This window comes from Doryrhamphus excisus, chromosome 21 (genome assembly GCF_030265055.1).
Source record: "Doryrhamphus excisus isolate RoL2022-K1 chromosome 21, RoL_Dexc_1.0, whole genome shotgun sequence".
Classification (NCBI taxonomy): domain Eukaryota; kingdom Metazoa; phylum Chordata; class Actinopteri; order Syngnathiformes; family Syngnathidae; genus Doryrhamphus; species Doryrhamphus excisus.
This window is the reverse complement of record NC_080486.1, coordinates 794447-821420: the sequence shown is the minus strand read 5'-3', so window position 1 is coordinate 821420 and position 26974 is coordinate 794447. Positions and strand designations below refer to the sequence as shown.

General features: G+C 47.2%; 1 protein-coding gene across 11 annotated transcripts in view; it reads right to left on the bottom strand.

Moving 5' to 3' along the window:
• Nucleotides 1-499: 499 nt before the first annotated feature.
• Nucleotides 500-26974, bottom strand: part of nrp1a (neuropilin 1a) — a 123643-nt gene continuing 97168 nt past the window's right edge. For 10 of the 11 annotated variants that reach the window (XM_058059338.1, XM_058059337.1, XM_058059344.1 and 7 more), the window contains 12 exons: nt 26311-26477; nt 17483-17638; nt 16148-16292; nt 13406-13737; nt 11571-11715; nt 8414-8524; nt 7539-7592; nt 5322-5465; nt 4713-4990; nt 4553-4649; nt 4351-4404; nt 500-3573 (listed from right to left, as the gene is read on the bottom strand). In XM_058059338.1, the coding sequence (XP_057915321.1) occupies nt 3287-3573; nt 4351-4404; nt 4553-4649; nt 4713-4990; nt 5322-5465; nt 7539-7592; nt 8414-8524; nt 11571-11715; nt 13406-13737; nt 16148-16292; nt 17483-17638; nt 26311-26477 (1970 nt within the window). In that variant the 3' untranslated portion in view covers nt 500-3286. The remainder of the gene's footprint in view (nt 3574-4350; nt 4405-4552; nt 4650-4712; nt 4991-5321; nt 5466-7538; nt 7593-8413; nt 8525-11570; nt 11716-13405; nt 13738-16147; nt 16293-17482; nt 17639-26310; nt 26478-26974) is intronic. The other variant, XM_058059347.1, reaches the window with a different exon arrangement.

Below are 26974 nucleotides of genomic sequence, written 5' to 3'. Positions count from 1 at the left end.
AAATGAAGCCTCAGCCTGATTGGAGCTAATGACAGGCTTCCCTGGAAGCAAGTGAAGCCCACATCAGTGTTGCCTTCATGGTCGGCACCCGCCCTCGTCACCATGCAATCATTCTGCACTCTCATTGCCCTCCTTATTCTCCTGATTCCTACAGGAAAACAGTCAACTAGTCAGAGATGGAACTGATTAACACTTCTAGACAATCCATGCCAATGTATTAGTGTGTGCCGTGACAGTGGTTCCCAAACAATTAAAGTAATATGTCAAAGATGAGTCTTTACTGAGCAGGCGTGAGTCGGCGAAACTCGAGTCTTTTGAGTCGCTGTGAGCTCCTGTCAATCAGTGAAACTTGAATCTTTGTCACCACACCAGTCAGTGAAACTAAAGTCTCGAGTCAGTAATACCCGAGTCCTCCTCAACCCACAAGCGAGTCTTTGTCCAGCACCCGTGAGTCAGTGAAGCTGGAGTCGTCATTAACTTGAGTCCATAGTCGCCCTTTTTTTTTTAAACAAAGGTTTTGCTGTTTATTCTTTTTTTCCTCTACAACAGCAGATTACAGAAGCAGTATTGAAAATAAAAGTCTGACTTTTCTTCCCAAAACAAAACACAAAGATTGTAACGACAGTACAAACTGGGTGGGAATCTAGAATGCATTTTTCGATAATGAAAACATCTTATTATTTTTACATTTCAGAGTTATGTCACATACCCTGAAATTCTAGCTATAAAAGATGAACACATTTCTCCTGTTTTTTCCAAGTATTCGTCATAAAGACGTAAACTTTTTCAGCATCATATTCATCAGTGCAACCTTGTTTCCTTTGTATTTTCCCCACCGCTTGAGCAGCAGACCTTGCGGGCGCCAAACTTTTGTCTTAGTTTTTCATTGAAACGATTTGAAGAGGCTACGGCGTAGCGGTTGAGCAATGGCAAGCCGTCGAGAGGGAACATGTTCACCACGGCGCCGCACACAAATCACAAGTGAAAAAGATGGCAACCTTCTCACGAGGATGTTTGCGTGCTGCCGCGAAAGATCACGATGCTGCAAAGCATGTTTTGTGCAGCAGGACGGCTCCTCCCACTGGAGAACCTCAAGGTCACATTTGGGCCTCTTGCTGTTTCGGCAGACACGTTGCTTTTCTCCGTGAAGGATTGTGCATCTTCCCGGTTTATTCCTCGGAGCGTTGACCCCCCAGGACGCAGGCTTCCATGAGGCCGCCCTAACGACATCAGCTCTGCTACATGAGAAGTGATTGGCGGGCCAGCAGGCCAGAAGCTACAACACAGCGTGTGAACAGCACGTTTATGATGAAAGTATGATGGCAGCACCCCTCAGTTCAGCCCTCCTTTAATAGACGCCCCCAAACAAAGCACTCCAGCCGTGTGGAAACATCCACAGTGACATCCAGAGGAGCCAAAAGCTAAGATGATTGCCTTTTTTGGTATGTTGGCGCCTCTTATCATCACAATGCGCATGACTTATGACAGCTACATGACGGACACGAGGCAGAAATGGTTAGCTGGTTGTCAGAAAGCGCCAGAAGTCCATTGTGTTTTTTTTTTTCACTCATTCATCCACTGGTGGTTTTAATGCAACGCAGCAACGTCCAAACGCTCCGGGCAGAAATGATCACAAACCAAAACAAGCAAACACCAACATGAAAATGCTGCATATTAAAAATGATGCATTCACAGACATTGCAAAAATAAAGCTAAATAAATGTGCTGCAAATGCCAAACACACACACAAAGCCCCAAAACAAAAATGTTCAGTTCAGTTCAGTGAACTCATCAGAAGTTAGCCAGGTTATGGTAGATATTCAAATAGTTTAAAATGTACTTTAAAAGTCTTTAAAAACCCCGAGAACCGCCCAACATGTTACCGATGGTAGTGGCAAAGAACAGAATGCCTTTTTTTGTTAAAGAAATACTTAAAGGGCCTTCAAAGACTTAAAGGGCCTGCATTATTTTTGTTCCAAATGACATTTTTTCAAGCAAAAATATGAAAACACCTAGCATGTGTCACTAAAAGTGGTCAAAAAACAGATTATTTTGTTTAAATATTTTTCATAATTACAGATTAAACCAAAAAGTTGTGCCTGAATAAAATGATATCAAGGCTGTCTCAGAGAGGCGCTCAATAATTTACATTCAATGACAGCTAATATTAGTTGCTAAACTTTGCCAAATTGCTATCATTAACTGACAACAACGTGGGCGTAGCTCTCGCACTCAAAGCAGGAAGAGGCGGGATCTAATGCTTGCAGTATGTTTGAATATCGGCACCCTCGCTTTAAGACGCAATATTTTAGATTATACAGTAAAGCATTTTTACCACCCAGATTCCCGCTGCGTGTGTTTTTGGTTTGGGATCATTTCTGTGCACGAAGCTCTTGAACGTTTGCCCGTCTCGGGCCGCCGTTCAGACGGCCTTGAATGCTCACCCACCGAAATTGCTGACGTGGTCTTGAAAATGAAACATGAACACTGCACCATCCACAAAACAGTCCGAAGTTTTCCTTTTCACTTTCTTTAAAAAAAACGGCAATAAAATATATGAAAAGATATTTACAGCGTGTGGTTTTGTTTGACACAGACGAGGAAAACACAAAGCTGCATTCTCCGCTACTTCCACGATCACGTGATCCCGTCTTCGCCATCCATCATAAGTTAAGCCGAGCGGCGTAAAAAAGCCAGTCCTGGTGGGATTTGTACGAAAGGCACTGTCACAACCATCGCCTCGTGACTCAGCGGGCCAACAGGGGACTTGGATCAGATTCATCGTCGAGGAGCTCACCCTGTATGCCAAGTGCGGGCAGTTTTGCCGGATATGGTTCATTTGGGATTTGGGTTTCAAAACTTGAAAAGCAACCGCCATGAACTCTCCCCCCGTTCCCCCCTCCACAAAAACTTTTATTTTGCAGAAAATGATAAATACTCTAAAGATTATTCATAAATTGGTCTCAACACCAGCATCCGATTGTAAAAATGAATGGAAAATCAAAATAGAAAATTAAAATTTCATCTAAATTATCTGTACATATTTTTTTCCTGTATTTTCTTTTGTACACAGTGCCCCCTACTGGTAGGTTCTACAGTATTTACTGCAGCTCCTGAGAAAAGCGTGGATTCATTCAAACCTCCCATTGGTTCCTGAAATCGTCCCCCGTCCAAAAGGTGGAGGGTGATGGCGCTCCTAAGAGTCCGCCTCCTCGTCGGGTCGACGAGAGGAAGTCGCTACAGTGAGTCTCGCTGTCACGTGACCGCGCTCGAGTCCATCGCGGTCTCATGCCTCCGAGTACGAGCTCTGTACGTTGAGTTTGTCCTTCTTTAACTTGACGCCGTCCACAAGTTCGAAGTTGTAATTTTCCAGGGCTGATAAGTTCCTGTCGGACATGCCGGCGTGGGAGCAGGCGCAGTAAAGGACCACGCCGCAGATGGCGCCCAGGAAGACCCCCAGGGCGGACATGGCGATGATGGTGATGAGGATCGGGTCAAGTGTCTTTAGCATGTTGCCCGCCCCGCTGATCTGGTTGGTCTCCACGAAGTCTGGGTATTCCGTGACCTCCTCGACTGGAACGAGAACAAATGTGAGCGGAAATATTAGAAACTGTAATCCTAAAAATGACCACAATACATTTTACCGTCTGACCTTTAACCTTTAATATTCCAAGAAAATTGATAGCAACTGGAGCGTTCAGGTTGTCTTGCAAGACTGGCCTGCCTTAGCATCAAAGGCCAGATAGGACAGCGCTAGCTAACAGTGGCAAGTCAACTGTTCAGATTGCCCTGGAAGATGTTTTTACCTGTCACGTCATGCTAAAAGACTAGATAGGATAGCTCTAGCTAACTAGTGGCTAATGGACAGTTCAGATTGCCCTGGAAGATGTTTTTACCTGTCACATCATGCTAAAAGACTAGATAGGACAGCTCTAGCCAATTAGTGGCAAGTCAACTGTTCAGATTGCCCTGGAAGATGCTTTTACCTGTCACTTCATGCTAAAAGACTAGATAGGACAGCTCTAAAGCCAGACTAGGGCAGCTCTGAAGCACTTATCTAGTCTGGAGCTAAAAGACTAGATAGGACAGCTCTAAAGCCAGGCTAGGCCAACTCTGAAGCACTTATCTAGTCTGGAGCTCAAAGACTAGATAGGACAGCCCTAAAGCCAGACTAGGGCAGCTCTAAAGCACCTATCTAGTCTGGAGCTCAAAGACTAGATAGGACTGCTCCAGACAGTTTCTAATAAATAGCACTAAAGCGTCCATCTAGTCTGTAGCAGTCCTATCTAGTCTTTGAGCATGAACTGATGGAGGTGCCAAGATCCAAGTGTGGCAAAAGAAAGGACTTACTGATCTCGTTAAAGCCGTCCTCCGGGAGCATGGGCTCGGTGGGAACATCTGGATCTGCCCAAACACAAAACGTACTTGAAAGCTCTGCCAACAATGATCCGGCAGACCGACACATTACTCGCTAAAAGCTAGGAAAACGGTCTAAAGCGACGTCCGAGTTCCGAAACATCCAGCGGGGATGGTGTTGGATTCCCAATCTCACCTTTACAGTCCGCTGCACTGAGGCCGTTGAGAACCTTGATGTCATCCACAGCAATATCTCCCCAGCTCTTCCTCTCCACCAGGCCTTCGATCACCACCTAAAGAAGCAATCCACCTTTCAGCTCCGATCTGAGTGGACTTTGGACAAAGGTCTCCGTTACCTGGTAGGGCTTGTTTGTGCGTGGCACCAGGACCCGGCCTTCCCTCCAGCGGTTCCCCTGGTGGCCGCTGACCGTCCAGAGCAAGATGTCCGCCGGGCCATCCGGGGTCTGCTTGCGCTGTTTGATGTGCAGCATGCCGATGTGGGAGCCAAACATGTGGTACCAGAACGACACGCACAGGTCCGACTCTGGAGACGTGACCTGAGGGCTGACCAGCCGGGCCACCTCCGTCTCCTGGAAACCCGTGGTCAGGGTGTAGATGAAGTTTCCTGAGCCACCTGGTGGACATGACAAGTATAGCATGAGTCCAGAGTCCACGTGGTGGACGTGGTCGTGTCCTTCTGGTCGGAACGCCAAGCTCCTGAAGCTAGGTGAGGGTAGGAACGTCAAGTTGACCTTTGCCTTTCGGCTCTACTCTTTCTTCACCACAACGAACCACCACAGAGTCAAGTTCCTCCCTCACTCGAGATCAAGACCCAGAGGAACTTAAACTCCTCCACTTCATTAACAATATCTAAACATAGAACAGAAGGTCCTTGGAAACATCTGGATACGTCTGGAGAAGGTGCCCACACATACTGTAGATAGAGTTTGAAGAGCAGAGCTCACCTGTGTGGTCCATTTTGGGACCAGTGTTGAGGGTGGGCGTTCCACTCGACTGGATTTGCCACGGAGAACCGGTGTCCTCCGAGGTCCACCTGCAGAAGGTCGGGTCGTTGGCCCAGCCGAAGTCGCAGGCAAACCACATCAGATCTGCAAGGGAAGGTTGCCGTGAGAAGACAGTCCACTGATGGCTTACACGTGAAGGCAGAGCGCCGCGTCAGGCGCTGAGGTGCAACACTAGAGGGCAGTAAATAACCGCAGGAAGTTGGCTGGGACCAGGAGCGTTCCATCAGCTCTCAGGACAGAAGGTGAGGAGGCTCACCTGGGACGTATTTAAATGAATTAATACTAATAATTAATAACCTATTTAACAACACTAACACTTCATTCCAATATGATTTCATTTCTGACACATTTAAGTCATCATTTCAATTCATTTATTTCATCCCATCCCGATTGATCCTCCATACGATACGATATTCCCACCCATGCCGGTGATTCCATTCCTCTGGAAGGAAATGATGGGATGTAAAAATATGGGGGCCAAGGATCCCTCGATGGGGAAGGAAAGGGGACACACGGCTACTTTCATTGTGAGCTCCCCACAGAGACTTGTGGATTTTAATGAGAGCGGGGACTTGAGGTTGGAAGACAAGGATGGTAGAAGAGCCGGGGGGGGGGGGGGGGCTCCCCAACAATGCCATTCTCCATGAACACATGCTGCACATTGAATGGGGGCTCCGTAGGGGCCGCAAGATGTGTGTGTGGGAGGGGGGGGGGGGGTTACGGCATTGGTGCTTTGTCACGCTGGATAAAGAAAGATGCCGGAGAATGGAATGAAAACATTCCCTCCCGTAATGGAAGGGGGGGGGGGGGGTGTCTGTATTTACCATTTCCACATTTTTCCCCACTTTGCCAATTAAAATATTAGCGATGCCTGCTAGCATGTTTACATGATGACTTGCCACAAGACTGGAAGTCTCCCATCATCCTCTATGCCAACTGGCTCGTTACGCAATACACGCTCAGGGTGGGGCGGCTTCCAGGGGGCGCCAAATTTCTTTGTCCGTATTTGTAATTTGTGACAAACTCACCATTAAAACAGCGCTAACAACAATGCTACTCCACTTTTGTTTTGTGAGAGTACGTGAATCAGCGAAGGAGGGGGGTGCCAACTAAAATCTCCCCTAGGGTGCCACGCTGGGGCGGGTGGACTGTTAGCGTGCATGAAATATTATGTGAGCATCATTAGCATGAATGTAAAGAGTATATTACAGTAGCGCTTAGCAGGCTGAGTGGAGCCTACAGGACGCCCCCATTAGCGAAGGTCAGACCGGGCCACATCCTCTCAGTGGATCATCCACTATCAGCGTGGAGTACGAATCCAAAACAAAACCTTCTGTTATTTGGGGTCATTAGCATGGCGCTAGCCTGTTTAGCCGTGTGTGTGCTAGCCTGGTGATTAGCGATTATGCTGAGAATGCAGCAGCAGAGCACCAGTGCTAATCATCCTAGCATCACACGTCTTCCCTCGAACCATCAGTGGGGGGCCTCCTGGGGGCTTATCATCAACTTTAATAACACATACATCAGCGGTGAGAGTCCGGTGATAAAACACAATTCAAAGCCAACGATGAGCAGATAAATATTGACTTGGAATGTTCAGTGCTGAGTCCAGACTAGGTCGTAGGTGCTCCAAGGCCTGGTCTACGTGCATCAAAACAAGAAACGCACGAGGGCGCGTGCTGATTTTCAAGCTGCTGGTAGCCTGGTAGCATGATAGCATGGTAGCATGATAGCATGGTAGCATAATAGCATGGTAGCATGGTAGCATGATAGCATGATAGCATGGTAGCATGATAGCATGGTAGCATGGTAGCATGGTAGCATGATAGCGTGGTAGCATGATAGCGTGGTAGCATGATAGCGTGGTAGCATGATAGCGTGGTAGCATGATAGCATGGTAGCATGATAGCATGGTAGCATGGTAGCGTGGTAGCATGATAGCGTGGTAGCATGATAGCGTGGTAGCATGATATCATGGTAGCATGATAGCATGATAGCATGGTCACATGATAGCATGGTAGCATGATAGCATGGTAGCATGATAGCATGGTAGCATGATAGCATGGTAGCATGGTAGCATGATAGCATGATAGCGTGGTAGCCTGGTAGCCTGGTACTCCGATAGCATGGTAGCCAGATAGCGGTCCAGAAACTAACCTGGGATGTTTTCCACGTCAGCCGATGTTGTCGTCTCCGGCATTGTCGTACCACCTGCAACAACACAACACAACACATGAACACACACGTTCCCAATGCTTTAGCCAGGTTTGATTCCCAGCGCCAGCAGGCCCATTAGCAATGCAGGCAGATGCCAAGGGCACTGTGGCCTCCAGGGGGGGCCAAAAACATCATGAAATTCTAATCTGATATAATTACCGTAATGTACGATGTACTTTTATCACGCAAACTCCATACATACAGGACCTATACATTTCCTGTGAAATTCCTTAGTGGGTGGGGCTTACATACTGGGAATGAAAACTAGCAACTCCTGTGAAGGTAGGTGCAATTATTGGGCCAAAGTGGGGGTGGGGGGTGCCATAAAAAAAATTGCCTGGGGGGCCACTTTGGGTCAGGTTGACGGTTGTTGATTCCCATGCACCGTATGCACACATGCTGTACAACAACCCCCCCCCATACAGGGTGCCATGCTGTTCATTGGAGACTGCAGGTTAGTGGGGGTGGGGCGGTGGGGGGGTGGCAGGCTGAGTGTGTTACTGGGTTAGTGGGAAATGAGGCCAAGAGGCGTGCATGGAAAAGGGATGAGAGGGAGGGGACACGCTAGGTGAGAGATAAAAGGATTGGGAAGTGTGGAAGCAGATCGGCCTTCCCTTTTTTTTTGGGGGGGGGGGGGGGGGGGGGGTATTACAGATGGGCACAGCTAATTGGAGTTGCAACAAGCCAGAGAGCGCATGCGGGTGCAAACGCCGCTGCCGAGTGCGGAGCGGCTGGAAAGGAACGGGAGTGGCGTGCTTCACGGGGAGCGGGGGCGAGCCTCACGGGGGCGAGCCTCACGAGGGCGATGTTAGCACCTGTCACTTCGTAGTCATCACCTGTGCCGCTGTGGCAGCTGGCCTGCTCCTCGTCGCACTCGTCGGACGGCGTCGTGGCCGGAAGAGCCGTGGAAGGAGGGATTGTGGGAGCTGCGACGAGGAAGATGAGAACGGGATATGAGAGATATGCAGGTTTACGTTTCAGTTCGTCCGGCGTTCCGATGTAACGAGATTCGGCAGCAAAACACCATCTGTACTACAAAGATTCATCTGGATTTTAAACGAGGACTTTGAGCTATTAACGTCCATTTAGCAACCCCTCCCTGTGTGGAGGTGTGATGTATAAATAGGGGCAAATCAAAAGCAGGGCTGGAGCTCATAACAGGACACGGGATGGCTACCGAGGGCCCCTAACTGCCACTGCAGCCTCTTATTAACGTCCTGTCCCACTTGGATGTGGGCAACCGTCCTGGTGTGTGTGTGTGTGTGTGTGTGTGTGTGTGAGTGATTCTGTCAAAGCGTCAAAATAGTGAAAAACCAACTTTGATATTTTGGAAAGCAACACATGCTAAGAAGTTATTTATACTCCATATCAACTTGTTACATCATATTCCCAACGTCATTTTCCTAAAAATTACAAAAAATTACAACCTGTTTTGTTTCTCATATTATGACTTTCCTAAAATAAATTCTTAAATATTTCAACTTTGGTACTAAAATAACATTTTCCTTCTAGTTTATTTACAGTTTCTCCTGAGCAAATCAACTTTTTCTTAGTATTGTGTTAGTTTTTCAAAAATTTCCCACTACTTGTAATTTTTCTTTTTGTAATGATGTACTATTTTGACATTACTTTGATAATATTCAAACTCATTCAAACAGCCTAATTTCAGAAAATCCAACTTTATTCTGCTTTGTTGTTTCTTATAATTTTGCAGCTTTGAATAAAAAAAAAAACTGTTTTCCTTCATATTACTACAACGCTATTATTAGCACATTATTCTTGTGAAATTAATACTTTTTTCCATACATATTTTAGCTTTATTTTTATAAAATGACTGTTGTTTTTTTACATTTTCGCTGCTGCTATTTTATCTTGTTAAATTATTGGTTTAGAATGAGTCGTGGGCCAGTATAAAAACAGCCACGGGCCACAAATAGCCGCCGGGCCGCACTTTGGGCACCTCCGGGCTACAGTATGCCATGAATGAGGAATGGGAAAGATGGGAGGTGTAGATAGACACAGACATAGATAAATAGCTGAAAACTGCCTGTACAGTGTGTGTGTGTGTGTGTGTGTGAGTGTGTGTGTGTGTGTGTGTGCATATGAGTGTGTGTGTGTGTGTGCGTATGAGTGTGTGTGTGTGCGCGTCCTCTCAGATGAAATATGAGGCAGCTCAGCCTCTGTCAGATTCAGGGTGGAGGAGGTCAGAAATGGGGTCAGCGCTGAATCGGGGGAGCCTCTCACAGAAATGAGGATTTAGCCTTCCTGCTTCTGGTTTACACACACACACTAAACAGTACCTGTGTGTGCGTGTGTGTGTGTGTGTGTGTGTGTGTGTGTGTGTGCGTACATGCCCGTTAGTGGATGTTTGGCAGCCCATCGGCGTTTGCGTGTTTGGCATCAGGAGTGAAAACAAGCATTATCATGTGACTAAAGCTGCTGGTGGGAGTCAATGAGGCTTACAACGGAATGTGGCGCCCTGAAATTCCATATGTAAATCCACTTACGGCCGGCCGGCAGCACGCTGCTACGTGGCTAAGCCCTTCCTCTATCGGCTCGGAGACCAGCACAACAAATAGCCATGGCGCAGAGGAAAGGTGCGCGGCGCTTTGAGAGAACAAAGCCTGAGTTTGATGGACGCGTGCGTAGCTGGGTAGCCAGGTGGGCGTCTCTTTGCCCCCCCCCCCCGTGCAATAAGGGCAGCTTTGATGAAAGTGCGATCTAGACGAGTGTCCCTGCTGGCTTTATTCGAGACAAGCCGGACAGCTGCGGGATGAAGACAGGAAGCCTCCAAGCGCACCTTGAGAACCAGGACACGAGGCCACGCTATTCCTTAGCATGACAGACGCCTCGCCTGCATGCATGCATGCTAACAACCTCAGTTAGCATACGTGTGGCTTTGCGTACATTCTCCAGTGTGTAGACAGTATGTCTTGTGGTATTATCAATACAATGCAGTACTTTATGGCGGCTAACTGGTTCCGCTGATAAGCAAATTCCGAGAGGAATATTCCTTTTCTTCTATGTAGAGCATGGAAACCCTATGTAGAACCTTCTAAATACCTGTTTGAAAACATTAGAGCCCCCTAGACATGAAATAACCCCCCTAGAGTCCCCTTTACCCTCCTATTAGCCAATATAGTACATACTGTATAATAGCAAAATAAACGTGCTGCCTTGCTAGAGGAGCTGAGTGGTTTGACGGACAGGATGTTAGCTTTATTTTGGCATGGGTTCAGTAGCCGTGTTAGGGGTTATTGTGAGTGTGGTGCTTGTGTGCCTCACCCAACATTATGGTTACATTAGTGACACCTAGTGACCAATGAACAATACTACATCATGTCTAGTATTTTCCTTTGTTTAGCCATTTCTATACTTGGAAATGCTTCATTGCTTCAAATGCTTCATAAATGCATCCAATGTGGTTCAGTGTTTTCCTAATAGGCCAAATCTAACCAAGAAATAGCATGATGCATTCATATGAACATGTTTTATTGTTATTGTATAACTATAAGATGTCAACATGTTTGGCATTTTTCATATGAGATGATTGCTATGATTTGTGATGAGTGTTTTGGTCGGAGTCGAGCCTTGTGGAAGGTTGGTGATGTAGTTGACGTGGATTAGGTGAATATACGTATGGCGAGGACACGAGTGCAGCTGGCATGGCGGGCACGGAGCGTGGTCGGGAGAGAGATAAGGTCAGGCAGAGTGAAAGCGTCATTACTGTGAAACCTTAGCGCAGCTGGAAAAGCCATTAGCATGCGCGGGGAAAGGTTGCACCGTCAGTGGCACTTTAGCTCTATTGGTGGCGATGTCATTACCGCTGCTAGTCAAGTCATCACCGGGGATGGAAATGTTTGTTTCCGCTCGGAAGAAGCTAATATTCCTATTTCCTTTTTGCATTTTACGCAGCCAGGCTGAAAATGGATCATTTGGACGTCATTGGATAGATCCTAAAAAGCAGTTTACCTTCAATATCACAGCCCAGCAGCTCCAGTCGCAGGCCCATTCCAGCAGGCGTGGCTCGATCCGGGTAGATTCGGATGAAGCGGGTCAGCAGGGGATCCAACGTCCTCAGCTCGGGAGTGTCGTAGTTGTTGTTGCCTTCAAAAAGCTGAGAGAGCAAAAGAGGTGACATTCCGGACAAGATTAGTGCAGAATGTTGACAGATAGCAACTTTCACCCTAACCCCCCCCGGCAGCTAAGACCGTAGACCGGCAGCTAACTAAGACAGGGAGGGGATACAAAACCTCCTCCCAGCCTTCATAAATCAAGCATCAGCCCATCCGGATCAGATTTATGTCCTGTCATGGACGTTGTAATTGGGGTCGAGCTGTTGCAGCGCCGCATGGCAGCGTCCTGGCGTGTGCGCTCCCGACATGCTAGCCCCCCCCCCCCCGCAACATACAGCATGCATTCAAATAATGTGAATATGTGCATCTCCAGCAGGGGGCTGCAACTTTGATATGCTAAGAAGTTATGCATATTTCATATCTCAGCTCTTTGCTGTATTTTTAGGGATGTACCATAACAGCCGTATCAGCAAGAAATTGCAATATCGGTTGATATCGGTATCTGATTTGTTTCCAGATCATGAAAATCAATATTCTAAATGCTGTATACGTCATGTATATGTCATGTTACACATGTTGGTATCGGTATCGGCTGATATCAGAAATCGAGGGTTGGACATAATAGACATCGATTTTCGGCAAAAAAGTCGATATCGGACATCCCTAAACTTTTTTCTTCAGAGATGATCTTTGAAAATGTTCTTCCATATCACTACTTTAGTCCCCATAATATTAGTACTCATTTTCTAAAAGTGACAACAAAGTTTGTTTTGTTTGTTTCTTATATTACAACTTAAAAAAAAAACAGCTAAATTAGCTGAATCAACGCAGCAAGGCCACAAATGGAAGACTCCCATCCATTACATGTGTGCTATGTGAGTGTTTATTAAATGTGTGCATTCGGCGATGCTGGAAGGAATATAAATGGTTTGTCTCTCCAGTATGCCGAGTCCCCCCCCCCCAGGTGAAGTTTCTCCATTCCACTGAAAAGTGAGTGAGCGTGCTGTGCGGAATACTAAGCGGGAAGACGGTGATGGGAAATACTGATCCTCCATTCATCCAAGGCAGCAGTGAAACGTGCGAGTATTGGATGGAGAAGGACTTCCTAAACCACGTGGATTCATCCCATGTGGGTTCTTGCAGACTTGACATGCATGCATGGAGATGGAAAAGACTCCATGTTCTCTACCCCATTGGACTGTTTCACCCTCCAGAGCACAAAGAAATACATAACATAACATAACCTTGACAGCCACAGGTAGCTAACATACACTACTGCTACTAGCGAACAATAATAAACATCCACGTTAAATCCAAACATCATTTTATATGATATATTCTTTGTCATGTTGTTCTGCATTGTTCCATGTTAGAAAGCCAACGGTAAATAGTTGATGGTTCGGTCTCACATCAGAGTACTATCGCTCAGGTGAACGCATGGCGGAGTAGAAGACAGAGGATGCTTAATGTAAGTTTCCTCATTTAACTTACAGTATCACAAGGATACTGTGAACATCCAGCAGCAACACGACGTCTGCTTTAGCCTAGAGGTGTCACTTCGACGGCGTCACTTCCAGGATCTAGACTAACCAGCGAGAGCGAGCTCGTCATGGGTGGCGCCATCAACTATAAATGTCATTTTTGCAAATGTAATAAATGGAAGAATGCAGAACATATTGACAAATAATATATAAATATGCAAGCAAAGTCAGGAACCCTTTCAAGCAGTACCTTTGGTCTGTTCCCACTGGTGTCCAGCACCATTTTCCAGTCAGACCCGTTGTTGCTGTGGGCGAGACGGAACTTCTTCATGAAGACCTTGTTCTCACGGTGCTTCCCTCCCTGAATGATCAAGCCTTTGACCAGCTTCTCCTCCCCGAGGTCCACCTGCAGCCACTCCCTGGTGAACGGCTGCGGCTGAGCCAGGAGGTTCCAGCCCGTGCGGCTGGTGAGCAGACGAGCGTTCTCCGGCACCCAGCTCCGATCGATGTGAGACGAGGCGGTGATTTGGCTGTCGGTGATCAAGCCCGAGACCATGCCCAGCATTCCCGAGCACGGGTACTCTAGGAGACAAAAGGTTGGAGAGCTCAGGCCAACATATTTCAAGTTTGTGTGGAGGTAATGGGAATAGTCAAAGTGGTTGGAAGGGGAACACTTCCCCTTTGTGATGCTTCTATCATCTTTCCTTCTCTTCTTTCCTTCCACAGATCTCATGCATACTAATTATTTCGCCCCGAAGCGCTTGTCTCCAGGCAGCCAATTAAAACTCTCCTCGCACTCCCGCATCCACTGTTGCTTCTCATTCCGCTTCCCTCCACAGACCGGCACACAAAAACCCACATTGTCTTCAACTGCGGCCGCACTCTTCTGCGCCGCAGCTGGGAACATCTGCTGCTCGCCGCCTTTCATCCCTCGTCCTTTCTTCACACATATCGCCGTGTTCTTCTCCAAACTGCTTTTCCGACACTTTAAAGAGATCAGAGTTTTCCTTTCTTTCACAAAACACACAGATGACAGTCCGTCCCCGCGGGGGCTTACGTTCCTGGACCACCAGCATCAGGAGAAGAAAAACAAGTCATTTGATACGCACTTAAAAATCTCACTTTTTAACACACAGCCTCCTGCTAGCACGACATTGTCCACTGATTTTGGATCAACATTTGCAGTAAAAGTGGCTGTTTTCGTGACGAGATAAGAGCAGGGGTGTCCAAACGGGGGTTCACATCTTCCTCACGAGGGTGGGGGTACGCTGGAGCCTATCCCAGCTGTGATTGGGTGAGAGGCGGGGTCCACCCTGGACTGGTGGCCAGCCAATCACAGGGCACATATAGTCAAACAACCATTCACACTCACATTCATACCTATGGACAATTTTGGGGTGGCCAATGAAGCTAACATGCAAATTGTTTTTTTTTTAATTTTATACACAGTTATTATATTTTGACTTTATATTAGATATTAGAATGTTTTCCCCCCAATATTAATTCTTATATTAATAATACTGTGACTGTAACGTCTCTAATATTATGACTAATATTAAGTTATTCTTGTCAAATGACTGCTGATTGGTCTTTCTTTGCCGTTTTCTTCACTTGACACCCCCGCCTTGGGATGTCAGGGACCTGATTGGATTTCCGAGTTCCTTCCCAGCAGATGTGTCGGTGCTCCCGTAGGCATCCATACAATACACCCATTGAACAGACCGGCCGCCATAACGTCTTCCCATCTTTACAGGAGGTCAGGAATGACACTCACTGGAGTCCAGCACACCCATCCCTGACCTGCTGACATTTCAGGCCCAGACGAGGAGACGGGGGGCGCTTTTAACCCCCGCCCCCCACGGAGGCATACGTCCATATGTGATTGCATATTGCGCGTCAGCAGGAGACAAAGTGCTCACTGTGCTGCAGCACGACTAAGTGGCGGAGCCGGGAAGACGAGAGCGAGGACTGAAGAACAAGGCGTCATTCAGACGCTTTCTCCGCTTATCTTGAAGGAACTCCCGTGCAGGCAAACGTCTGCTTGGCGGAAAAGTCCAAACTGAGAACGTGTACCTTATTTACGCGGCTCAGGTCATCTGGATTTGTTTTTCTGGTCTTCAGCCGTACGGCACACACCCAGAGGAACAAACACGCTGGCGGAGATGCCGATCCAAAGGCTTGTGGGCCGCATTTTGGTTTGGGTGGACCATGAGTGGTTCTTGGTGGATATTTATAGACTGTGGTGTATTTACTAACAACAGGGTGCTGCATCTTGATATTAACAACCCGCCGTGACGTCATGCCCAAGTCCCTGCTTATGGTGTTTGAATTGCCTCTTATGAATGTTTCATGCATCTTCAGGAAAAAAATAAAAGGCCAGGACGCACCAACAGGCTCAGCTCACCACAAAAGTTGATATTTTTAGATATTTCAGCAAGTTCCGCTATCAGGGATTTTGCACTTCAAACGGTGAGTCACTGACTTGAATGCAGCACTCGGAGCCGGTCTCCCACCACTTGGGCTGCACCCGGGGTGGCTGACGTCATCCGGAGGCCATGTGGTGACTCCCATCTTGTGATGTGTTTACTCGCTCTGTGCCGTGGTGCGGTTATATTCCCCCAAAACACAGCGTGCAGCTGCGACGCCGATGGTACCGCGTCCTCTGTTATTACACAAACAGCCATGCCACACGCTGGAGGGATGCGCCATCATGGTGTACGACTATCCCACCTTCACACACCACCGTCCGTATCAGCTGATATCTGTTTAGGTAAAATGCTCAATTCCAGCATCTCTAACATATACCTAATCTAAACATACAAACGGCTAAAAAGAGGCCGCTAAGAATGCAAGTAATAGGACGCAGCTGTCCCAAGCGTTCATAATAAACCTCCAAACAGCACAGACTGCAGTGATACGGAATAAAAGACTTATTTTGCACTGAAACCTGTGTATTTGTGTAGAGAACGTGCTTGTGTGCGTGCATACTAACCTGATATCTTACATCCGTACACTTCGAAGCGCAGCGCGATGCCGATTTCCCAGCTAACAGGACGGATGCGGATGTAGCGCGTCAGGGTGGCTTTGGGCAGCATCGTCTTGGCAACGTCTGTGGGGTTGGTGTTACCTTGGAAAACCTGCAGAGTCAGGATGGATTATTTGTTATACTTAATAGAAATAGTCCCTTTAAAAAGCAGAAGATGATTGGAGACTTTAAATTGTGCCCCACCTCAGCTGGGATAGGCTCCAGCATACGCCCACCCTAGTTGAGATAAGTGGCATAGAAAATGGATGGATGGATGACACCAAGGCACTGCGGTTGCACTCATCTGTCAGTTTGTGTTAAAGTGAAACCAAAACCCTAAAAGACCCGACTTGTCCTGCTCATAAAGACTTTCCCTGTCTGCTGAAAACCAAGTCAGCCTTGGCCTGTGAAACCCGAGGAAGCTTTTGCAACAGAAATGACCAAAGACGCCCCCCCCGCCCCTTCCTGTCCAACAGATCTCATGTTTTACGACAGAATCTTGTTTAAAGGTCGGGCATGTCACCGTTTCCCCCCCGAGGGTCCTGGCGGCTGACCACCAAACAACTCCAGTCCATCACGGTTCAATGTGGGTAATTGACCCACACTGGTGACCGTACCATCCTCCGACCTCCTGAACCCAGTGGACAGAGCGAAGGGAGGCGTTCAGCTCGGATGGACAGATACATGACGGTTTACTGTGAAGGAATCAAACCCGGCGGTCGGCGTGCACAAACACGACGGTTGCTGTTGAAAAGTATTTACACGCCAAACACGACCCCGCACTTTGGTGCTTTCATCCAGATGGACAAACCTTAGCTGATCAGCAATCAATAGCACGCCCCCCCCGTTCTCCCCCCTTGGGTCCCGCCTCCACCAGCTGCTCCAACAGGACGCCCCATTAAACGTTTGTCAAGTCTGGGGTCATCTTTGTAGCTTTTACAAGCTGGCGGTGTTGGACTCAAACAGAAGCCGCATTCCTTCCCTGGCTGCAGTTCCTACCAGCGACCGCCGACACACACGCAGCGGCAGCATCGCCACGCCGAGCGGAGTGCATAATTGCACGTCCCAAGGCAGATGACAGGGTATTTCCCACATTGTGGCGCTTGAAGGCAACACGCAGCGGAGCACAATTGGAGTCAGCTGGCCCGTGTTAGGCAGGATATTCCAAATGTTTCTGCTTTCTCGCATAAATAAACTTCTTTCATCATCTAGTCTGCTATTATTGTGCAGCGGACTTGTGGAGGTCTTAGCCAGGAACCAGCTCTCTGGTAGATCTGGTCTACAAACAGGAAAAGTTGGTACCTTTTGCTTTGAGCCTTCCTTCAGCGTGATCCAATCCTCCCCATTTGAACTGACGTCTACTTTGTAGGATCTGACAAAGTAAGGCCTCTGGGTCTCCTGGGAAACGGCGCCTTGGGTCCCGATGGCCGAGACAAACCGCAAGAAACCAAGGTCCACCTGAGAAGAACAGGAACACACAGAAAGATTGAAAAGATGCTCTTTGCTGATGGATTTTCCACGACTGACAAGATATTGATTACAACCCTGGACTTCTACCTTCAAGGTACTCAAAGCGCTCTGACACTGATGCAGCATCACCAGCACCTGAGGGAACCAGCAACCTTCAGGTTGGGAGACCTGCTGCTAATGCTGCCATGCTGCTAACTAGAGACATCTGATCCAGATACCGACAACGTATCAAGGCGCAGATGACCAATATCGGAACTAAAGAACATCTGATCTTGGTGTGAAAGCAAATGAGGGCAACAATCCTCATTTAGCGTCGGAACACACCAAGAGCCAATAAATAAGCTTCGACCTGAAAATGGCCCCCAGGCTGCACTTTGGACACCTGATGTAGCGAAAGCGAAATACGATGAGAACCACGCTAACCGGAATTGAATAAGCAGCCCATGAATGAAAAGGACGCAGGATGACAAGCTCATTTCCTGAGATGCTTATTGGATTAAAGTCAATCTTGACAGAGTTCGGATGAATGCAGATTAAATATGAAATATCATCTTCACGAAGCAGCGCTGAACTGTGACTGATTACTGTCGGACTACCATTTATTCCACAGGAGGTTAGCGAGGCCAGATAGCGAAAGTGTGTGTGGGCGGACGTCTGTTCTGGATATATTTGTAACATGTATACATTTGCCGAGCAGATGCTCTGCAACGTCGTGGCTGGCTTTCCTCAACGCTTGAACGCACCACAGCGTGTGCTTGCTAACCATCATGCATGATCACAAAACCATATTGTTTGTACGGACAGCACATCCGCGCCTTATCGGACGTGACTGCAGGCTTGCGGTGAAGCGCCACAACAATCATTCAGTCATCGACAGGAACATCACACACACGCCTGGAATTCTACGGGGGCCATAATCCCAGGGTACAATCCCCTAATCCACAAGTGAGTGGCAAAGTGAAAGACTTTTAAACATATGCTGTCTAAAGAAGCTGCTTTAATAAGCGCCAACGCCATCGTTGACAGGCTGAGCTGACATTCATGAGGAGTAATTGCATGCAGACGCCCCAGAACAGCAAGTGTGCCCATCAGCGGAGCGGCTTTCCAAATCCCGATGAGAGAGTCCGCTTTCAACGGTCAATATGGTCTTTGGAAAAAACACCAAAATGGAACACAGATGCACGTGCGCCTCCTGAAAATCAAAGCGGAGGCGGCTCAACGCCAGCATCGTCAGCATCAACATTTATTCTGCATCCTCTCCTCATGTAGCCTCTACAGCAGGGTGTCCAAAGTGTGGCCCCTTGCCGTTTTTTATTGGCCCTTAAAATAGAATTTAACAAGAAAACAACAAAAAAAACAGTAATTTCGATGTTCTACCTTCATAATCTCGGAATCTTCGTGTCCAAGGAATTACACGCACGGTCAAGGAGACGCCCGTGTCGCCGTCTGCAGGCTAAAGCTACTAACCCAAACGTGTTTAGCGTCCACAAATAAAGACTACATGAAAAAGCTTGAGGGTTTTATTTCATCCGTCCCCGTTTCATAAAGCAGAGAGCCGACTAAACAAGCAGGATGGAGGATGGCATTTACGTCTTTATTGTCTTCAGGTCCTTTCAATGCTGAGATAAATACCACCAACATGGTGCTAAAGGAAAACATGCTCCTCAAAAAGGATGGGAAATATTGGGGGAGGGGGGGGGGGTGCAATGGAGCGTTGCAGCGAGCACAGGAACATCTCAAGTCTGGAATTTACAAAAATAATAATGCTATACAGTATAACATATGCTTATCTGGTATCAGGATAAAAGGAGATATTGAAACTATAGAAGGGGCCACAGTTTGGACACCCGGTTCCTTTCCTTGAAAACGGTGTGGTCATTTTCCCAGCCTGTGTAGGTTCTCTAGTCCACTGAAACATAAGATCAAGACGGTTCCTGGACTTGACTTTCCAAGTGACCCCGTAACACCGGAAAGTGAAGTCAATTGGAATATTTGGACGGCTTCCAAGACGTAGAAGGTGAGGTCTAGAGTGGACCACTTTCATGGAGACTGGCAGCCGGTAGGGCCGGGTAATGGAAAGAAGGTGCGTGATTTATTCATGGATGCTTGTTAGAAGCACAACAACACGGCCCAGGCTGCGCTAGCTAGCAGACCAAGGTCACGGGGGTCAGGATGAGAGGAGTGCTTTGCATGTGAAGAATTCCACAGGCCGTAGAACAACAAACAAACGCAGATAACGAGCAGGGAAAGTTCTTCCAGCCTGCGGACGGCGCCGGCCGCCCTTCCCAGAGCAGAGAGCAACGAGGAGGATTTACAAACGACTTGTGACGATGACTATGTATGACTTGCAGGGCACGGCATCCTCGACGGGCTCAATCATACTGATTTTGTGGGGGGGTCGGTGACTTTTCCAGTTCTGGGAAAGTGCTAAAGGTTTGCGAAAGACCTGGCTCACACTGGCTGCTCGGAGCGTGTGCCTGAATACAGTGCACCTTGTTAGGCCATGTCAGGGGTCTCCTCATGCGCTATACTCTGTTCTCCTGGTCGTAGTGATGGTAGTATTTTCTTATTGTGGTTTTTCCAAACGGATACCTGAAAACGGATACCTGAGTGTGTTGCACAACTGCCAGCAGACAGTGAAAGATAAATACTAAATATGTGCTCAGCTTGTAAGAATGTGCAAGTAGATCCAAACAGGAAGTTGACTTCAGGTACAGTATGAACACAAGTCTGTACGTGATCCAGTCGTTTCCCCAAGATACAATTATACTACATTATCTGCCTCCATTACTGCCATCGCCGGATGAACAAAGTACATTCAGCAATATAAAAAAATACATCTATTATCTTCCAGGCAATTAAGTGTAATTGGATAATCAGCCTGAGCACAGTGTACACCATTTAAGTCTGATGCCAGGCCGCGTGATGTGTTTTCACACGAAACGCGGTCGCTGTAGCGTGACTGTGGTGAGAAAACACGGTAAAGTAGGACGCTCGCAGGAATAAAAATCAAACACAGCCCAGCAAATTCTCCAACGATATATCTCTCCATGCCTGATTGGCTTATAATCGAGCTGCCAAGAAGCTGGCAGGTCTGAGCTCGGGAAGACGCTTGTCAAATAGTCTTTTAAAATGCTCCTGCACTGAAGAAGGCGTTGGTGGTTGGCGGCTGGAACAAGTCACATGACGCCGCCTCGGTGAATAGGACCGCATGGAATCACATCATCATATCAAATCCATCCTTTGTTTCATGGCAATAAGACAAATACTCCGTCTTTCTCAACAACACAACGTGAGGCGTTCATTCCTTTTGGGGAACATCTCCATGACCTGACAGCGTCATCGGGAATTTTATGAGTCAAGGACCTCCATAAGCTCCACTCACACCTCGCATTTATCACCGTAGCTTATTTTTAGTCATGGCACCTCTCGGGGGTCTTAAAGGGGCCCTACCCTACAGAGACATGTATATATAGCTGTCCCTCGTTTATAGCCGTTAGTATTTTTATAGCCGTTAATGAGACCACAATGCATGAATTTTCCCGATATAGGATTTAGTGTTCGTGTTATCAGCCCTGGGTGGCGTCTATGTAGTGAAGACTCCACATCAGGTTAGGAATAGAACGCTTCCTACAATGTAATATTTTTAATTATTGGGGTTTATGGCAGTTTAAAAAGAAATCAAGTTAATGAGGTGCTTGTATTCACCGACTCAGACGACTCTTGATGCTAAATTATCATCTCTTAGGCGGAGCTAGACTGGTTTTCCTGTTCATCATCATCATCATCATCGCCAGACTTGTACGAAGGACTGGAGGGCTGAGTCATGACTGTAACTGCCGATGACACGGTCCTTGGACAGGAAAAGGAAGTCTAAGCCGGCGCTGTGTGTCACGTCTGGCAGCTGCCTGATGACTCCATCCGAGACCAATGCGGCCGAGGAGGACCCATTAGCGATCATGATGATCAATTACCAGCTGAGGTTTGGTCTCAGGGTCTTTACATCCAGCCGCTTCATTTCATGGCATCGGGCTGTCCCGTCACGGCCTGATTCCGAGTCCTACTTTTCAGCGACTCCACTCAAGTGTGATTCTCCATCCCTTCATTGATTTTCCAATGGAAGGAAGGAAGCGGAGACGGCTTCCATTGTTTCCACTTGTACGCCGCATTCACGATGATGATACTGGAAGTCATGTTCTCCGACTCCATCCAGTGAGGAGCTGCTATTAATAAGCTGCTCGTCTCCTGCATCATCTCCAGCAGCAGGCATAACAATGGCGGCACGCGGGTTTGGATGAAAGGGGAACGCTGCTTTAGGTTGCGCTCTTCTTCAAAGCAGACTAGAGAACACGCGCCGTCCATAATTGTGTCGTTTGTTGGGGAAGTGAGCAATTGCTGGTTAGCCGGCGGAACTCAACCTGTTATCTTGGCTAAGTGGAAGGCATTTTACACAGCTGTTTGCTTTCCGGATCAGCACTCAGCAAATAAGTTCTGCCGCAACCACCTTGTAAACCAGGACCTGTGTGCACAAGATGCAGCAGAATGAGGAGGACGGCATGCAGTGCTTGTAGGAGCACACATGCAGGACTAGTCTAGTCCACAGAAAAGCTCTTCACCACCTTGTCAACAGGATTTGTAACATTATTGAACAAAGTGGCGAGGGAGGGATGCCACACAAGACCTGGATTGTTTGTCCTTTCAGATCATTTCTACAAGTTCTCTCTCGCCAGCCGCCTTCTTCCGAGCATGAAAGTGGGAGTGGTTCTTCAAGTTCTTTGAAGCCTAAGAGCATAAACAGCAGGCGTCCCTGCAGCAGGTTGAAGTGAAACTGAATTAGCGAACCCCCAAGACCGGGCGGCTTAAGACCCAAATGATGGTATTTATGGAGTCAGGGTAGCGGCAGTATGTAAAAGCTTGATTAACATTAGCATTGTCAGGAAAACACCTGCCTTTGCACATTGTGGATGTGAGCTCAGCGGCCCGAGAACTAAGGGTTCCTTGGGGGCCATAACGGGAGAAACTGCAAAGACTGCCAGCATATCGGAGAGAGAGGATCCGATGGCCTGAAAGAGCCGCTGGAGTGTCTGAATGATTCAGTGGAAGCTGCACGGGCCGCCATTGATTGCATGAACACACAACATGAATAATTGACATGTCTTGGAGAGAGACCAACTGTCGATACTTAAAAGCCTTTTTATTGAACAACTCATAATAGCAACATTACATGCAGCAGCATACCAATGTATGAATCACATCTATAATTTAGCCTCAATAGCCCGCGCTGTTATTTGTCATCTTTCTGCTAGCATGCTTTAGCCAACATTATTATTATCTAGAGTATTTATTCATGACCCAGGCTAAACAACTAAACCCTTTCATGATGGTGACGGATAACGAGTCTTACTCGATGATTTAATCGTCTTTCGGTGAAGAATGAACACACGCAAAGCACTCGCCCTTAGAATCTATACATTCACTTTACTTTCTCTTATTATGGATGCTATATTTGCTCATAAGCAGGTAATGTGACTATAGGGGTGTTATGTCAGGTCAAAAAGTCTCTAATGCTACAACAAACCATATTTCCAAGGTTGTAAAGAGCTTCTATTTATACTTTGCAAAATCCCCCCATCCCGGTTCGGTCTGGAACCAATTGAGTGCGAGAACGGATGGATTAGCGTACGTCCATTTCAATGTACTGCTGGTTATGAGCTACACCTCCGCCCCCAAATGACCCAAAGAAGACGCACCCCCTGCCACCCCCTGGCATCCAAGCGGATGAGCGGACCAAAAGGTGGCCTCCCATGCATTATGGAAGCGTCAGCCTGAAACCACGGCCGGGGAAGAATAATGAAATAAATAATGAATGAACGCCACGCGGAGATGATTGGTACGTGCCGTGAGGGGATCTGAGCTGGTTGCACCGCCGCAGAAAGACCTAATGAAAGCAAAATGACAAATTCCACTCTTTTAATAGCACTTGTGATAATTGGGCGAGTGCTCAGGGTGCTTGTCACAAGTGGCGTGCACTCCTCCGACATAAATTACGTGGCAACCGCAGACGCGGCTCTTTCGTTGGCTTTGCAATTGAAAGGTTTTTGATGCGATTAGCATCGGGTAAATAAGCCAGCCCATTAGCGTGCATCCCTTTTAAAATCCACATTTTACTGCCAAATCAAATCATCAATACGATCAATAGCGCCTAGCGAGGGGAGTCTCCAGTGACAACAAATCATTGCGGGGGTCTTACCGATTTCCGTTAGTAAAGAGGCATGTTGGGATGCTGTGCTAAGTAGCTGCTACCATCCTTGGCAACTGGGAGTACGTCTTCCTCCTACCAGATAACATCTTTGGCTGTCAGGGAGGCCGTGATTATTCCTCGGAATGATTGGCAGCCACGCTCAGGTCGTCTACGAGGCTTCAATGTTCAATTGGTCAACAGGTCACATGACTACTAGCCCATTACTACCAGAAGTAGAGTATAGAGGTCACATGACTACTAGCCCATCACTACCAGAAGTAGAGTATAGAGGTCACATGACTACTAGCCCATCACTACCAGAAGTAGAGTATAGAGGTCACATGACTACTAGCCCATCACTACCAGAAGTAGAGTCTAGAGGTCACATGACTACTAGCCCATCACTACCAGAAGTAGAGTATAGAGGTCACATGACTACTAGCCCATCACTACCAGAAGTAGAGTCTAGAGGTCACATGACTACTAGCCCATCAGTACCAGAAGTAGAGTATAGAGGTCACATGACTACTAGCCCATCAGTACCAGAAGTAGAGTATAGAGGTCACATGACTACGAGCCCATCACTACCAGAAGTAGAGTATAGAGGTCACATGACTACTAGCCCATCACTACCAGAAGTAGAGTATAGAGGTCACATGACTACTAGCCCATCACTACCAGAAGTAGAGTATAGAGGTCACATGACTACTAGCCCATCACTACTACCAGGAGAAGCAGAGTATAGAGGTCACATGACTACGAGCCCATCACTACCAGAAGTAGAGTATAGAGGTCACATGACTACTAGCCCATCACTACCAGAAGTAGAGTATAGAGGTCACATGACTACTAGCCCATCACTACCAGAAGTAGAGTATAGAGGTCACATGACTACTAGCCCATCACTACTACCAGGAGAAGCGGAGTATAGAGAGGGAGGAGCCACCGGCTGTGGCCCAGCAAGGTGCACTGTATTCGGACACGTGCTCCGAGCAGACGGTGTGATGCTGGTGTTTCAGGTGGATGAGAAGGTTTCGTCCCCCTCATCACAGAGCATTTGGTACAACCAATGTCTTCCTCTAAAAGTGAATGTTTGTTTACATGTGAGCTCAGGGGAAGTTGCCACAGGCTGTTAACATCAAAAAGGAGCGCTTGATTTGCTCAACCCGCACAGTATGGGTAGTAGCCATTTTGCATTTTTTTTTTTTTTTTTAAATCATCGCTTGTCCCTCCTATCGCTCCAATAATTATCATCCAGCCCAGAATGTCTGCCTTGAGGGAAAGTATCTTAGCTTCCTGGTCCACTAAAACTCGCTGGACTCCTTCCAGACCTGCTCAGTCACCCACAAATCGACACACACAAACATTCTCTCACTGATTAAATTAGTCTGAAGAAGCACCAGGGGATCCCAAGACAATATTTTCATTGCAATAATAAAGGAAAAGCTTGCTTATGGCTCTGCACAAGTAAATATTTGGCTTGGGGTTGGCTCCATTATTCATGCCCTCGGGAATACGCCAGGGCCAAACCATTCAGCAGCGAGTGCTGAAGAAAAAAAAAACTACTGACGAAAAAAGTAAAGCAAGTCTGGGAATTTACAAGGCCTGGAGGAGCTGAGATAATAAATCAAACACGCCCCATTTGCATCTAGGTAGTGCTCTGGATCACTGAAGGGGGGTGTGCTGGGAGTGGACGTGCTTGTGTAACTTGCTTCAATTTGGGGGGGGGTTAAACTTTCCATGTAAAACTCCACAACGGGCCGGGGTGGTTGTGCAGATAGGCCGACATATGGTCATATTTGTTGACAAGGAAGTGGGGAGATGTGAAGACGGTTTAAGATTGAAGTATTTTGTTTCCATGAAGTACAACTGTTTGTTTTAGCTTTCCTTAATACTCCTTAATACCGCTAGGAAAAGAAAACCCTTGTCTGGCTCAACTGTACCTTGCCCAAATAAGGTGCAGGTATGTTCCAGAGTGGAGGGCTCCAAAAGGGTACAGAAGAACCTCAGACTTCCTCATTTGTTCCAAAAGATCAGATGAAAACCGAAGTGTAGGAAAACGTGGGTGAGGTCATTTCCCCATAGGAAATAATGTAAATGCAAGTACTAGATACCCAATTATATGGTCTAAGACTTTTTTTAAACAATCAGTCATGTTTTTATGACAAATGGATGGACATTATGGACGTGGACTTCCTGTACATCCTGGTAAGATGGAATGTTTCTCCCTTTCTTTAGCAAATTGAGTCCCCAACACGTACGCTGCTTTGTTTGAGTAACCAGTTTCAGAAAGCATCCACCTATTTCCAATCGACTCATCTGGTCCATTGATGCTAACATGTAGCGCTAATGTCTGATCCCGAGCGCCTACACTCCCTGGAAATGCAGGTATTTAGGAGAAATAACAAAATGGCGATACCTGTATCCACTCCTTGTTGGAGTCCTGTGCAGGCGTCCATGCATTCTCGTAGTAGTTGAGTCTGGAGCGCTCCGGGGACCAGCTCGGGTTGTACTGGGACGAGGCCACGATTTGGTCAGATGTTATCTCACCCGATTCCATTCCCAGAGGGTCGCTGCAGTCGAAGTCTACAAAAAGAATGATGACACATTGATGGAAATGCTTCAGATATTTAGTTGATATATATGATCCACAATCTAGCCAGTGTGCGATCCCCCAGATTCAGAGCTCATCTCTGGGGAGGAGAATGTCACATGGCGAGCACTCAAGACCTCCACATCAGGGACGCCTCAGTAAATCCGCTTCATTCGCCCCTGCTTTAATGGATGCAGGATGGAAGTGTTCTGCATTAAGAAGTAAAAATGTCTCCATAAAATATTCAGGCTGGCGAGTTTTCGGCGTGAAAGTGACTTCCATGCCACCTTTTCCCTCTTGGACTGGAACTGTTCATAGCTGGGTTTTTGCACAGGGTGGTGTTTTCTTTGGCTTTGGTCTCTGGGGACAAATTAGCTGTATTTAGGATCTGTATTCCGGGTTGTAAATCACACTCCAAAGACATTCCGCCCGAGGCTGGAGGGGGTTCATGTTTGTGTTGACATGGGGCGGCCCTTTCGACATGCCGGGC